The sequence below is a fragment of the Apodemus sylvaticus genome, chromosome 4, assembly GCF_947179515.1.
Source record: "Apodemus sylvaticus chromosome 4, mApoSyl1.1, whole genome shotgun sequence".
Lineage (NCBI taxonomy): Eukaryota > Metazoa > Chordata > Mammalia > Rodentia > Muridae > Apodemus > Apodemus sylvaticus.
Genome location: NC_067475.1, coordinates 112,618,318 through 112,634,127, shown reverse-complemented (window position 1 = coordinate 112,634,127; position 15,810 = coordinate 112,618,318). Strand labels below are relative to the sequence as shown.

Sequence of the window (15,810 nt, the reverse complement as noted above, 5' to 3'; positions counted from 1 at the left end):
TTCTGAAGCCACCGTGCCTTGTGCCTTCGTTTTCAACCATCACCAGTAGGCTCCTCCCTGCATGACTTAGCCAGCACAGCCCTGCATATAACAGGCTTTCAAAAACTGTATCCCATCTCTGCCTCTGGAGTTTTTCATGGTTTTCAGATACAGATCAAGGTTCTTGGAGATCAAGCTTGGGTGTGACCCCCCACATATAACTGTTCCTTTCTCACTGGCCTGAGAGCACTTCATCTTTTGAGTTTCCAAGCTGAACCCATCCTTCATCTGGAGTTAATTCTCTCACTGGTCTTTTTTTTATTGAGAAAAGCGGTGTGCATGCTCTTCACAAACGCCCTCTTGTCACCAAGCAGTAGAGGCTGAACACACAGTTATTTGTGAAATCAATTTACATTCAAATTGGAAAGTGCAATTCAAAATTACCAGCTAGCACTTCATTGTTTCGAAAGTATAGTGCATATTCTCAATTAGAGACTATGCCTTGAGACAGTGTTCTACACTCTATGAACAGGGCAACACAAAAGACTAAAAACTGATTTCCCAAGCACAAAACAAAGTGATAACAGTCTGATTTCAAGCTGAGCACTGTCCTTGGAGGGTTCATGGATAAGAGGCTCTCTGTGTTCTGAACAGATCTGTAAGCATGCTGACTTCAGCCTGCCCTGCAGTTTAGAAGCTCTGCCCCCATGCCATGGCAATAGCAAGCACTAACCACCCCCATCTTAGTTGAACACACTGAAATATTAAGTTTCTGATATATCTAAGCAGCTGATATGCAACTTAGTTGGACCTTACACCTACTTCACAATGAAGAAACTGAGGGAAAATGCCACTAGCAGAAGTCATGGATGTCACTGTAGGGTGTAGCATTAGATCACAGAGGACAGATAAACAACTTCTCACTACCTTCACTCTCCCTTCCGTGTCTCCAGCAGCTCTGGAAATGCTTCCTGATAGACTTACAGCTCTGCACTGATAGACTTACGGCTCTGCACTGATAGACTTACGGCTCTGCTCTGGTAGCCCCCGGACTCTCAGTGCAGCCAGAAGACACCCTTTGCTCAGTCACTGGTCAGTGCCTATGGAGCCACAAGCACAGTGAGCTCAGTCCACTTGCTGCTCAGTTGTCCTTTGCTGTGCACCACTGCTCACTGTTCACTGAAATGCCTCTGCCCGCTGGCCTCCTGGCCACGCATGCCTGGCACTGGGCTTTGTCCAGATGTCCCTCTGCCTGCAGAGGTCTTTCTCTAGAGAGCCAAAAGGCTTACTTATTCACCCCAGCCCCTCCGCTCAAGCTTGCCTGTGAATGGAGACACCAACCATTCCCTGGGTCATCTCCTCTCCTACTTCTCTTTAACTTAGAACTGGCCATCATCTCATATACCAAGGTTTCCCCTCCCTCCCTCTCTCCTTTATTCCCTCCCCCTGTCCTTCCATAAGGAAGTTGGTCTGTCTTAATTGAGAGGAAGCTAAGTAAGGGCAGATATTCTCACCTAGTGACCAATGTCCTACAATTGAAGAACAACTCCAGAAGAGCTGTCTGGAGTACTCACTGGCTATTTGTTAAGTGAAGTGGACACCACCAATGTTCTTTTGTAAACACAGTGTCACTTCACATATTGGCAAAATATTTCAAATTCAAGCTACTAACTACCTACTATAAGAGAGACCTTTTCTTCAAAATATGAAAAAAATCTGTAAAGGACATGAAACAATATGAGAAAAAGCATAGGGCCTCAGTGTCCTCGCCTGGCTGGGTGCATGTGGCCTGAGATCTGCATTTGGCCCAGCAGCGCTAGGACTAAGCAGGGCTCAGGGCTGGGTGAGATTATCACTTGCCATCCACAAAAGGCCTTTTTGAAAAACAAATTATAAATGGGTAGATTATGATTGATGAAGCCAGCATTAGGGTAATACTATCAGACTTTCTATTTCTGTCCCTTGTCAAGAGGTCAGATGCTAACCAAGTTAGAACCAAACACTAGGCTTTATCAACGCTTCATGGGGAAGGTGGCTGTAATTATCTTATGCTGTGTGTAGGTAAATGAAGCCAGTGCTTGCTTGTTGTGCAAACAAAGCATTTAGAATTTTCTGAGATGTCTACAAAAAATGATGACATTATATTCCAGGTTTTTTTTCTAATGAGACCAAATTTCGAATTCTACAACTCTCTAGTGACAAAATTCTCTCTGTGTGCTCATATCTTGATCACTGTGTCACAGTATATAAGCAGCTGTATGTGTCAGTGACTACAACACCATCGACAACACCAAGTGCAGCAGTGGATTAGGAAAGCATCAGGACAGGCCACAGCAGGGAGGCAGGGGTGGCCATGACTGAAGAGCAGAATGACACGTATGGACTACATGAACTCGTGTAATCGCCACAGACAAATAATAAAACTTCAGCTTTCAAAGTTAGAACAGTGTGTGGACAATCAAAAGCTGCTGCCCTCCAGTCAGACAACTGTTTAGCTCCACATGCTGCGGTGACGGCCACATTTAAAATCAGCGATGCCTTCCTTTTCATGTAATTATCTCTTCATTACCTCTAATTTTGTAATGACAGCTTGAGGGGAGGAGGAGGAGGACGAGGACGAAGACGAGGAGGAAGAGGGAATGTCCACGGATATAGAATCCTAATCCACAGAGAGAGGAAGGACTTTTACCTCAGTGAATGCTATTTCTCTGGGATATGTGCCATTCTCATTTTCTCATTTTGTACATGAGGCTTATTAAAAAGAACTCACATGAATAACTGGAGATAATCCTGATGTGCATTATAAATAGAGCAGAAAGCTCATGCATGCATACAAACAGATGCACACACAATGATAAACCTATTTCAGAGGAACCGAAGCCTACAGAAACTACCCAATAAGTACACAAAAAATCTAACAAAACACTGAATGAATGGTAGTTGTCATCACAGAATTTAGAGATGTAAGTCCTTCCACATCTCACTGTATAGGCTCTTTATATTATAGAAACACATACCCAATAAATGTACCTTTGGTAAAGCTTAGAACCTTGCAGCAAGCTGGCGTTGTTGAGGGATCAGCATGATCACCTTGTATCAGCAGGTGGGGAACCTGGCCAGGACAGAGGATCTGTGCTGTGGAGGAGGCTTCAAGATGGAGAAATGCAGGAGAGTGACCCTGAGAGTGGCAGCTGTGGGTGTAGCCACACTTGGTGACATGTCCCTTTACATCTTTGCATCTTAGTAATTCCCAGAGTCAGCACTACCACAGAAGCAAAAGTGGCTGCCTCAGACCTATCACCAGCTGACCCACAAGAGAGCTCTCTCTTTAAGCCTCCCAAAGTTGCTTGAAGGAAGACCAGAGGGGGAGACTTCGGAAGCTATTTATCCTCTCATGGCTCCTGAGTGGCAGACAGTGGAGACCGGGGCAGTAGAAGGTACCCAAATATCCATCATACAGCAAAAGATAAGTTTACAAGTCTTCCTAGACTAATTAGTAGGATGACAGGAATTTGGTTTAGAATTGAGGAGGAGACCTAGGCAGGAGCGCCTCAGTTGGTAAAGTGTTCGCCTTAGTTAGATCCTTAGGACCCCAAATGAAAACTGCCAGTGCCACAGTCAGGTTGGTCAGGGCACCTGTGCCCATAAATAGCTGCAGGTTTAAAGGGCTTATGTCCCTGGCCCTGGGTGAGCACGCATCCCGGTGGACACATTATCCTAATTTGGGTTGATTCTTGTCAATTTAGAAAGCACCCTGACTTCTAGATGTGGGAGAAGGTTTAAAGACTATTCTCAGGGGGAGGGAGGGAAGGAACCCAAGTGGCAATACATCTTAGAAAAATAACCATAACGATCTCTCAAGTAATCCTGTTCACAGGACATCTAGAAACGTCCCAGGGTGGCAAATTTACTGGGTTGGATGCATTGCTACCTAACACATTAAATGACTTACTGCATATTTTTCTACAGATTCAATTAAGAATCTATTATCTTGCTTGATTAGTTTCTACAAATTGTAATTACCTGGTGCTTTCTTGCCCAGATAATTATTAGCTTTTACTAGGCCCCAAATTCTTAGGCAGGATATTGCTTGCCTTGAGAATTTGTGTTCAAAAGCAGGACCGACCTTTCTATTCATTAGGCATATTTTCCAAATAAGATTACTAATTTGGGGAGCAGATAAATTATTCCAATGAGCCGAGGCACTCTGTGACAGAAGATGATGACACAGTCACTATGGAAGACATAGCAGTAATTTGCTAAAATGTTAAGTAGAATTTACTCTGTGTGCAAGCCCATTCCTAGGTATCTACTGTAAAGAAATAAAAGCCTGTCCTCTACTGGAAACTTGTATGACAGAAAAAATGAAATTATGCCAATGTCTATAGCAGCCTTACCAATACTGCCAAGACCTGGAAACAACTGCAGTGTTCACTAACAGCCGCACGCACTAATAATACTGACTGGCATCACGTATAATGTGATGCCACTGCACACACAGAGCACAGCAGGGACACGAGCAGGACCACGCTCATGGACTGTGATAAGAAAGCCAGATGCTAAGAAGGCAATTGTAAAGGGATAAAAGCTGGTCATGGCTGCCTATGCAGTTGAGTAAGAGAGGTTCCGAAGTGAGGCACACTATCCAGCAGGCCACACTGCTCAGGGGGAAGATGCTATCTGTGTGTGGGTTTGGGGGGCTCATGAGATTATTTTGTCTTTACTTTTTAAGAAATACTTTTAAGTTATTGTAGATTTTTTTTTTTTTACTATTTTCTTCAAATGTTAGGCCCCAGTATTTCATTAGATTGTTGTTTTACATTTATGTATTTATACATGTGTATGTGTGTGCACACATGTGCATATGACTCGCCAAGTGTGTGAATAGACAGAGGACAGCTTATCTAGGCTGGTTGTCTCCTCTCATCTTGTTCTGGAGAGCAAACTCAGGTTGTCTGGCATGTACAGCCTTTCGCCTGCTGAGCCCTGGGTTCATTACAAAAACTCTTTCCAGCCTGAACTACTTGTAATGTTCTTAACACTGTTCAAAACAAAGAAACTTTAGTGATATCCTGACGGTCAGTGTTTATATTCTAGTTCTTGTTGTTATTTGGGGTTTTTGGTTTTTTGAGACAGGGTTTCACTGTGTAGCGCTGGCTGTCCTGGAACTCATTCATTACACCAGGCTGGCCTTGAACACACAGAGATCTGACCGCCTCTTGCCTCCTGAGTGCTGGAATTAAAGGGGTGGGCTGTATCATATGTGGGTACCTTTGCCTAACCTACATCTGCGAGGACGGCTTCTTACATGATCTCTGGACAGTTTACAGTTGTGGGCTTTATATTCAGGTCGATGCTCCACTTGGGCTAATGTTCTGTATTGGATGAGGCTGCTCTTGCATACACTGACCTAACATTTCTAGCATCTACTTTTCCAGCACTGCTTTTTTAAAAAGCAAGTTTTTTTTCCTACAAGCCCTGTTTCACAGTATCTCTGTAGTCAAACACACCAGTAAACTGACCAGAATGAGCTGTGGGCAGAGAGGACCATAGGAAAAGGCAAGGCCATAGGGACCAGTTTTTACTGTGGATCAATTGCCCTGGTGCAATCTGACTGATCAGCCAGTCTGCTGCTTTCTGTGTGGGTTTGGAAGCTTTGGTGCAGACATACTCATGAGTAGCTGCCCTTCTGCCTGTTGCTATCACTTTGGTTCTCAAAGCACCAGCAGCAGCTTGCTACAGGGTACGCTGGCTGGCTGTGCTCTAGTTTTTGCAGAGCATCATGCACAGGCTTTCTCTACGTTTTGCCATAATAAATGTACTACACCAGAATAGTTCATTGCTCTGTTTCTCTCTGAGATCTGTTGATGACCCAAGACAAAGACTTGTGAAAACTGAAGGAGGTGCCCATACATTGGCTTTCTCTCTACTGATTTCCTTTTAATAAAGTTTAAACAAATCATTGCAATGAAAAGGCATTCTTGGATGAATGATTGCTTTTCTGAATGCTAAATCCAGGTATCTCTATGCTTTCCACAACCTACCACAGTCAAGGAGCCCTCCTAAAGAGATATCAGGCCAGCAGGGTTGATGATACAAAGGATGACACTTTCCTGTCTTTAACGTTTAGGCCTTTTTCTTCCTGCAGGAAAACACTCACTTTTACTAACCTGTCTACTCTAAGTTTCACTTCTTAAAAAATGTTTTACATTTTAACTAAGAATACAAATCCATTTTCTGAAGTACCTTCTCAGCTTATAAAATGTGTGGCATGGAGAAAGACACTTTGCCAGTAGGATGTCTGGATCTTGGAAACAGCAGTGACCTCTGGTGAGCTCTGTCTACAATGTCTCATGTCAAGAGTACCACATGCATTTCCCAGTACAGTCAGGTTGCTGTTGTGTATGTGCTGCTTTAGGGAATGTGAAATTCAGAGGATATATAGGTAACTAATGCCTTTTCCTCAGCCCATGTTAGACCAGTGTGCTTACCATCCTTACCAGTGAATGACTTGCATCCAAAAAAATCCTAACAATGAGAAGGGAAATGAGTAATTAAATCACTAACCTAGAAGCAGAGCTGTGATAATCTCAGCACTTCAGAAGGGAAGGTGACTCAGAGGTGGCTGTATTTTAGTTACAGTGAGACCAGTGAGTTACTTTTTTTTTTCTGTTCTTGAATCGTGGCTCTGCCATTTGCCAGCTCCATTGCCCTAAATAAGTTAGCAAACACTGCTGGCCCCATGTTTCCTGTCTGCAATGGGTAAATGTTCAGAAGAAAAATCAAATCAGGTTCAGTGCCTGACACAGCAAGGACACTTACTGTTCAGGCCACACAAGAACTGCTGTTCCGCAGCAAGCACAGCAAAGACTTGGGCCCAACAACTTCGGGCTCCTTTTCTGGACTCATTGATTTGGGTAATTTAGACTAAAGCAGTCTGCACATGCTTACAGAAATGAAACTACATTCATTCACTCAGTAAGTGTTCACCATCTAACCGTCAGTAAGTATGGTCGGCACCAAATCATGCAGTGACATCACGGAATGGTGTGACATGCACAAGCTGAGATATATACACTTCTTAAGTATAAACTTAAATACACATCTACTGTTCAAGGAGAAGTGGGGGAATATGCACAAGACTTACAGAATGCACAAGTTCTGTTCAAAAATCAGATAATAAAATAAACAAAAGCACCATATCACCTAATGGTCTGAAGCAGGGCTTCACTACACAGCCTTTGCTAGCTTGGAACTCACAGAAATTGGCCTGCTTCTGCCTGCTAGAATTAAAAGGCATGTGTCATCACCATGTCCAGCCCTAATGTGGTGCTTTTAGGTGAATGATTATTATAACAGCAATGATTCCTAAAAGTGAAGTCTATTTCTTAAAGACAGAATATACAGCTGTAAGATAAGGCAGTTGCTACTAAGAGTGAGATATAAGGCCGAGTGTGGAAAGGGCACAGTGAGCTCTGTGGGAAGGGCACAGTGAGCTCTGCCTTAGGACTGTGCATGTGAAATGTCTACAGCAGGCAGAGAGGCAGGAGGGCAAAGGTTAGAGACACAGTGGAGGCAGGAAGTAGGTCAGTTTGCTGGGCTGGCTGGGTGGGGTGGGAAGTTGGGAAAACAGTGAAATACTAACAGTTTGGGGACTTCTTGATGGAGTGACAGAATGCTACCAAATTGATTGTTGTAAGGGTTGAACAGGTTTGAACAGGCCAAAACCCACTGTTGTTCGACTGCTCAATGTATGAATTATACAATATGCCAATTATGTATCAGTAATACTCTTCCCAAAGGGGACAGCACGATACATGACTCCTATTGTGCTGTGAGGAAATTATGTGGATTCTGAATCAAACTAAACTGCCAGAATGAGGAAACAGATGTATGAGACAGGTGAAGAGACTCAGGAGTGAGCAGACAGGGCTAAAGATGTGCTCGTTAAGTCTCAGTCGTCACTGTCACGGCTCTTAAGATTAGTATACTACAGCATGCCTCTTTGCCCATGATAACCACACCAAGATGAAGATCTCGTTAACTGGGGAGAATACACACACACACACACACACACACACACACACACACACACAAAATCTCCACATGCAGACAGTATTTAGATATGCCTGTGAACCTCTGTCATGTGTCTTTTTGAAATGCTGTAAGATGGTATTTTCTTCCAGGGTAGGTACATTACGACATGAGGTGTGTGTTTCACAGCACAAACTTCCCATAGGAAGTTTGCCACTCCATAGCTTTCTCCTATCTTGAATATTTCCATGAGTGAGAAAAGTATGGAGGTGCACTTGTTACAGTAGACAAGAATAAGGAAAGGACACTTCTTTCAAACTGTTCAGAATGTGTGGCATTAGCCAGCACACGCTTGTTCAGTTGTCCCCTCCTGTAGGAACACACAGAACTGAAATATCACTCCATCGACCCTCCTCAAAGATGTCTGCTTTACAACAAAGGACTCAAGCAGGAGAGCACAGCAGAACTCTGTCACCTCTTCTTAGCTTTTAACCTTGTATTTAAAGATGTTAAAGACACTTGGCAACAGATAAAACCAACAAGACAATCACACACACACACACACACACACACACACACACACACACACACACACACAAGATGTGAACTTCTTCATTCCTGTTCTAGTAGAAACCGATTTTCTTACCATCCTGTTGATCCTCACAAAGTCTTCTGGCTTCTTGGCCCAGGGGGGCAGGTCCACATCATTAACCACCACGTCATCCTCCCTCACGCCCAGATGGTACCCATTGCTGTTGACAAACATCTCTGGTAGGTAGTAGAACTCTGGAATTAGTTCCTGCACAGAAAAAAAGATGTAGTTCATTAGCTAGTTAGTATAATCAGTTGAACAAAATGATTAACTTTTTCCAACTATAAAAGGGATAAATCCATGACCTAATTTTAGCCCTTATATTCTCCATTTAAAAACAATTAGGAGTCCAAGAAGATGAAACATTTCTTTTACACAGTTCACTTTATTATCTTTTTCTTACTGTGAATTCTAAGAAATAGGTACACAGGGCTGAGGGCCTGTGTGGCCCAGTAGTAGAAAAAGTTCTTGATTAGAATGCTGGAGAGGCCCTAGGCTCAATCTTTAGTAAAGCAAGCAAACAAACAAACAGACCCAGTGAGAAACAAGCACGAGGTAACAGCCGTTGACAGCAGTGCCAGCAGATGGGTGCATGGAGCTGTATCAAGCCTATGCTGCTTAGGCATCTTTTATGTATATTAACAAACTACCTCAGCTAAAATGTCCCTGCCAGGCTTCCGTAAAAGAAAATCATAATATTTCTACTTTTGATTTTTATTATTGTGCCAACTATAATAAATGATATTTAGAGAATTCATCATTTTACTTTTAAATTACAAAATAATTTTTGTATCCAGTGCTGAGGTTAGAACCTGGCTCCTGCCAGGCCTGCACTCAGCTGAGTGACACCCCAATTCCAACCACGTTACTTTACACCCACCACTGAGTACAACAGGACCCATACTTAAGTTTCAGTATAACTGTGGATAAGCTGGATAGAAAGATGAGTTATTTTACTGTATGTGCATGGCATATATCCTTGGATTCAAGATGAATCCAAGTATCAGTGTTAGGTTTATGCCTCATTAGAATATATCTGAATAGAGAAAAAAATGTTTTTGAAGATCTTAAAAGTTTTATTTTTCAACTATTTTTAAGTAACCAGAGAAGTCAAAAAATAAACTACAATGGTTTTCAGGTGTACTATATACTATATACATCCTTAAATTTCAAGATGAGGGTTAGATTAGCTTTACATTATATCATAAAAAGCATGACAGTAATTCATGTTGTAGGATCCGTGTTTACAGAATACTGCCAGAAATAGGAATCCTAATGTGGTCACCTCCAGAGTTGCACAGGGAAAATGTCAAATCCCCAGATAAGAAATCTTCCAATAGATGGGGCCTCAGTTTTCTAAAACATAGACACAGGAGCATCTTCCATTAAAGGTGATGAAACTCTTCCATCCAGTGTCTATCTTAGCAAGACTCTGTGTGAAGCTGATTAAGACTGAGTCTTCTGATTTGTAAATGATGGGGAGGGAATAACTATATTCATTTTCTCTGGAACTATAGAAACATAATAAAGTTTATATAAACGAATTTTCTAGATAAATGGAGCTAACTTTTTAAGAATCAGTTTTCTTATATTAAACCATTTAGATAGAACTCCGTCAAAATAGGATATACTTCTCAGACATTTACTTTTTCATAGAGCAAAGGTTTGAGTTCTAGGCAGTGTGATGAGTTCTGGGAAAACAAGTCATGGCCCAAGGATCCAGTAAGTCAGTCAGGTCTAAGGGCTGAGTTATAAACAGTGGCTAGAACACAAGATCACACTCTGGAAGGAGAGGGCAGAAAAGAGAGCAGGGAACTTCCCATGGGTCCAGAAACACTTCATTGGTAATTACAGGGGAAGGGGTAGGAGACCATCAGAAGTCTTGTTAAAGAGGGGTAAGAAACTTGAGTAAGGAGGGAGGGGAGAGGATAGTGGAGTAGATCACAGAGGAGAGGTGCCATGAGGGGCTGTTAGTTGGAAAGTTGGGTTGTTTGTCAACTAATTTTCAAGAACAATGGCCATGACTGAATAAAGAAAGGTTTGGGTAAGGAAGCCTAAGTGGGGCTTGGAAGGGAATATTATTTATTATGATATATTATTTATTAATATTATTACCAATATTATTTATGATTTGTTTACTTTAATGAAAATATAACGACAAAGAGAGCATCACCACTGAGATCTAGCTAGTTTTGTGCAATGACATCTTTATCTCTTATCCCAGACTAGGAATCAAGGGGCCACTCAATCTTAAAGTTGAAGGTCTTACCAGGTCTTACTGTATCCTGTCATGATTCTAAGTATCCTACGTGTGTTTTCTCAGTGTTGAAAAACACTTCATGGGGTGAAAGTCTTACAAACCCATTTTATAGATGTGAACATAGATACAGAGAAGATGAAAATTTGCCCAGCCAAGCTCCCCAGGAGTCCAGCTATCCTGGTTGAGCCTGTATTCTGGTTGTATACTGTGAAGGAACTGCTTCACATCTGTAAACTTGGGGGTGTCCTTTTACATACAAATTACTGAAACAGAAACAGAAAGAAGGACTGAACTAGTAAAGGCTTAGAATGTGAGGTTCTGGGTTGGCACTAGGGAGCAGGCTGGGTTGGGGAGGGTAGTGTAGGAAGTGTGTCTACAGATTCCTCAGAAAGCAGGAGACAAGCTCCCTGAGTGATGGAAGGAGGGAACACAACGCTGCAGCCCGAAGTCCCTTCAAATGACCTCCTGTCCACGGAACATTCTAGGCAGAATGCTTAAAGTGACCAGGGGTGTATGGACAAGATGCTGTGAAGGATAAGGACGAACCAGTTCTGGCTTGAGACAGGGTTTTTAGAAACCCAAAGGTCTACATTAAGATGGAAAAACATTTTCAAAATAAGATGCAGGCTCAAATTGAGGGTCAGTTCCGGAGGAGTAACCAACAAAATGCAGCCACAGGGTGAAGCTTTATCGGGGGAGTAGAAGGTTTGTGAAGCCCTGTGAAGAGTACTGAAGGTGGTGGCTTCAGACCTGAACAGCTACACAGTAAAGTCTCTGGATCTTCTAGGCACTGCCTTTTGTCTCAAAAGATTTGTGTCAGCCTTCTTCCTAATACTGAACTACGATCAAACATACAGAGTGTCTACATGATTTTACAGCTGCTGGGCCAACAGGCAACGGACCTCGGTCCCATTTCCTACAAGCAAGCAGGCAGAAAAGAGTTCACGGCAAGGAGAGGCAATGAAGGAAACAGACTGACTCACAGGGCAAAGCCAAGGCTCCAGAGGATGGAGAGTCGGGCACAAGGAGCAGTGTGCCTCAAACACAGCAGCTGAGCAGACCTGCTGGCTTTGGTCGCCTTTCTACCTGCCTGTGTGAGGGCTTTTGAAAATCTCCTGGTGTCTGGGGAACTCCTTTCCAAACAAGCTGCTTCAAGCACTCAGGGAGCCAACAGAAGCAGGGCACAGCTGCGCGGGCTCCACACAGACTCCCAGACAAAGCTCACCAACAGGGAGCTGGCCTGCTCACTGCGCACACCCTCACTGCTGTTAAACAGCGGATGTTTAAGGACAAATCTAAGGAGTTTAAATTTTGCTAAATGAAAAACAGTACAGAAAGACAAAGAATATTATTAAAGAAATGGTAAAGAGGATATTATAACAGGCATTTTGTGTCTGCAAATGTGATTTCTAGTTTATTTTAACAGTTATACTAAAATCCCATGGTACACTTAATAGTAGTATATGCGTTCTGTCAAAAATAGGAAAATATTCTCAAACACAATTTCTAATTTATAAGCTTATGACAAGTTCAAGCTGCTGAGAAATTGAACTGGAAAGTATGTCTTAGGATGATAGAAGAGCACTATTAACACTATCATAATTGTGTACCTATTGCATCAAACCTGACATTTCAGTTTAATATATTTTGCTGAGAGCTGTACCGTTTTATGGCTTCCTGGTGAAATCAAATCTAACCCAGACGTTTTCACTTTCCTAATATAATTCACTGTGAGGTTTTAAAGCTGCCAGAGCTTTTCTATCCTTTTCCCAAAAGATTGATGCCCGGGCATCTGCTAATTCCACAAGAGCTCACAATGGGTCACGGAGGCAGTGTGAGCGCCTCCATTAACTGCATTAATTTACACTATGTCACCTTAATGACACTGTGTCACAGCCACCTTTTCTAACATCTACATGGCCATTCAGAAAGTAACGGAACAACTTCGGAAGGTATTAAGGAAAATTAGTGAAAGAACATCTCTAAGTGGAATATCTCTGCTAGCAGGGTACGGCTGAAGGAAAGAAATTTAAAATCAAAATACAATTTGACTCCACTCCTGGGGCCTCTCCTCAGACGTCACTCGGGCAGCTCCCCTTCCTACCCAGCTTGGGTTCATTAACACAGGAAGACACTGACTGCCATTAATGGAGAGAGACAGAATAAAACTATCTACCACATTCTCAGTCTTTCCTGCAAGATTGTCTACGTAGATAGTGCAGAGATAGTTTTCTTCTTTGGAAACAAAACCACATTTCCCTAAAAACAAATCAGCTGCTATATATAGAGTAGAGACATGAAGTAAAAATTGATTCTCCAGTAGTTAGTGGGATTATTATTCTTAGTAACTCATTCTTCCCTGCTAAGTCAGCCATTATTTTAGAGAGAAAAATGCTGTAATCAATGTATGGAATCAACTTTAAAAAGTTTCATCTCACCACCAATTATTTTTAAAGACTCCATATATTCTAACATTTTGTCATAGGACCCATATTCTTGGTGCTGTAATAGAAATCATCAGGACATATGTTCATGTCTGTGATTGGTAACAACACATGCACACAAATACACATAGGACAGGAACTTAATACATTCTTATATGTACATACACATGCCTGTGTGCCGCACACACATGCATGCACGCACGCACGCACGCACGCACGCGCACACACACACATTATTCAAACTCACAGGTGTGCACACACACATGGAATAGAAGCCATACTGCCTGCTATTTCTTTCTTTTTCTTTTTGGTTTTTTGAGATGGGGTTTCTATGTGTAGCCATGGCTGTCTTGGAATTTACTCTGCAGATCAGTTTGGCCTCAAACTCATGAGATCTGCCTGCCTGTTTCCTGGGTGCTGGGACTAAAGGCACTGTCCAGTATGCCTGGCTTCTGTCTGCAATTTCAAAGATTGTTTTCAACCATTCAGAAGACACAAGACCAAACCCCAAAAGAGGCAAACATGTGTCACCTTTTGGTCAATAAGTACAGCAAAGTGGAGGAACTCAGAGGCAATGCTGCCCACACCTGGGTGCTGACTCCGAGGCAGTGCTGCCCACACCAGGGTGGGGACTCCGAGGCAGTGCTGCCCACACCAGGGTGGGGACTTGGAGGCAGTGCTGCCCACACCTGGGCACTATCTAGAGCAGCAGCAGCCACACTACTTCTTCCGACAGCATGACTTGTGGGTGGGGAAGGAACAGTGTAGCATATGGCTTTAGGGAGGGAACTGTCATCACTGGGGATGATGGTTTGATAATATGTTTAAAAATTAAACACACAGATGGCCTTGAGCCACTGGCCCCATTATTAAGAGTCATCCTTTGCAAATACACACAAGGCACACAGAGCTCCATTCCAGGACGCTCTCTTCAGCTCTGACCTCACGACTGTAATAGAAGACACCCCAGGACACACAAGTACATTTCTCTGTGTGTGAACATGCAGGCTTCCTGAAGAAAGAGACCTCGGAATATAAACACACCGTATGCAAGGGAAAGGGTGCTGGTCAGGAGAACTGGCGAAGCAGTCTACATCATGTCAAGGCAGTGAAATGCACTGCTTATAAACCAGTTAAGTGTGTGATAGAGTTTGGGGGCTGGGGCTCAGCATGGCCGCAGGGACGGGCACTGCTTAGTGACTGAAATGCAGCTTGCTGAGGTGTCTGGAAGTTAAAGCACCAATGCAGTTCTTAGGATGGAAAGGAAAGTTGAGAAGTGTGTTTACATCGATAAATTACAAATGACTGTCTTCATACATGTGTGGGTACATGACGGTGAACCTCTGAGTTAAGTAAAATGCTAATTCTTTGTTGTTATGATGCTAGGAATAGAGAGGATGTATTTTTCACTTGAAATTGTTTGATAAAATAAGGATAGAGCTCTGGTTTAAGACGGTTGTCTTCAATTATATAAAAGAATATTTAACTTCCATGCAGACTGCTCATCGGGTGATTCTGTAAACACGAGGTTGAGACATTGAGCCCAGGGAGCGCCTTCCAGCTCCCAGTTTTTGTCTTGTTCTCCAGGTGCCTTAAACAAGAGTGGGCCTCCCTGATTTCCTCAGCAGTCAGTGTGAATGATGGCCTATGGATAGTGTAGATTAATGTTTTAGAGAAGTTAGGGCTGTTAGACGGGTGTGGCGACCACATATAACTCAGCAGGGCATCAGGTGAGACCTTGCTTTTTCTAAATGTAAATACTCTGCATAAACTGAGACCGGCTCTCATACACTGTAATAGCAACAAATAAAATGCGGCTTGCTACGTTCTGCTTCCACTGCCTTTGTGATTTGCTGTATAAGAGAAGTGAATGCAGAGCTTACATGCACGCACAGATCCTCCTCCGTCTGCCTACTCGGTTTCGCTCTGTATACATGTTTTGGGCAGCCACAGACATGCAAATCAAACAGCTGAGTTTAACTGGCTCCTTTCTGAAGGACTAAGCCCTAAACTCAGCGACTCCTGACAGTTTTGCACTGAGTGGCAGTGGAAGGGAAAAGAAAAAGGGCTTAAAATGAGAAACTACCTATGCAGTAACTGATCATGGATCTTACTATCAGACAGAGAGAAAAGAGAAAGCACATTTCCTCATGCGGCAATCAAGACCATGTAATCCTTTTCATTTTCTTAAAAAATGAACACATATGAGCAATGAGCAAATGTTTGTATTTAATAATAGTTACGGTGTACCAACTGTAGGACTGCTCTGCTCTCTTTGTGAGCATTGTGTGCTGGTTTAATCTAATATGTATTGTTGCACAGTGTCCCCAGGCAGCCAAGCAAAGGGTAAGGCTGTACGGAAAAGCCTGCATTTTAAATGGGTCTTGTCATTAATGCTTTATTAATTGCCCCAGGCTACACGAACCCAAAGCTGGGCCAGATATAACACTATGACACATTAAGGTCAGATCTAATTCCCACTGTGTTTTATGCAATGGGCC

At 42.7% G+C, this 15,810-nt stretch overlaps 1 protein-coding gene across 1 annotated transcript in view; it reads right to left on the bottom strand.

Moving 5' to 3' along the window:
• Positions 1 to 15,810, bottom strand: part of Nbea (neurobeachin) — a 583,161-nt gene that overhangs the window by 52,043 nt on the left and 515,308 nt on the right. Inside the window, 1 exon segment of the mRNA XM_052180490.1 lies at positions 8,660 to 8,812. Within this exon segment, the coding sequence (XP_052036450.1) occupies positions 8,660 to 8,812 (153 nt within the window).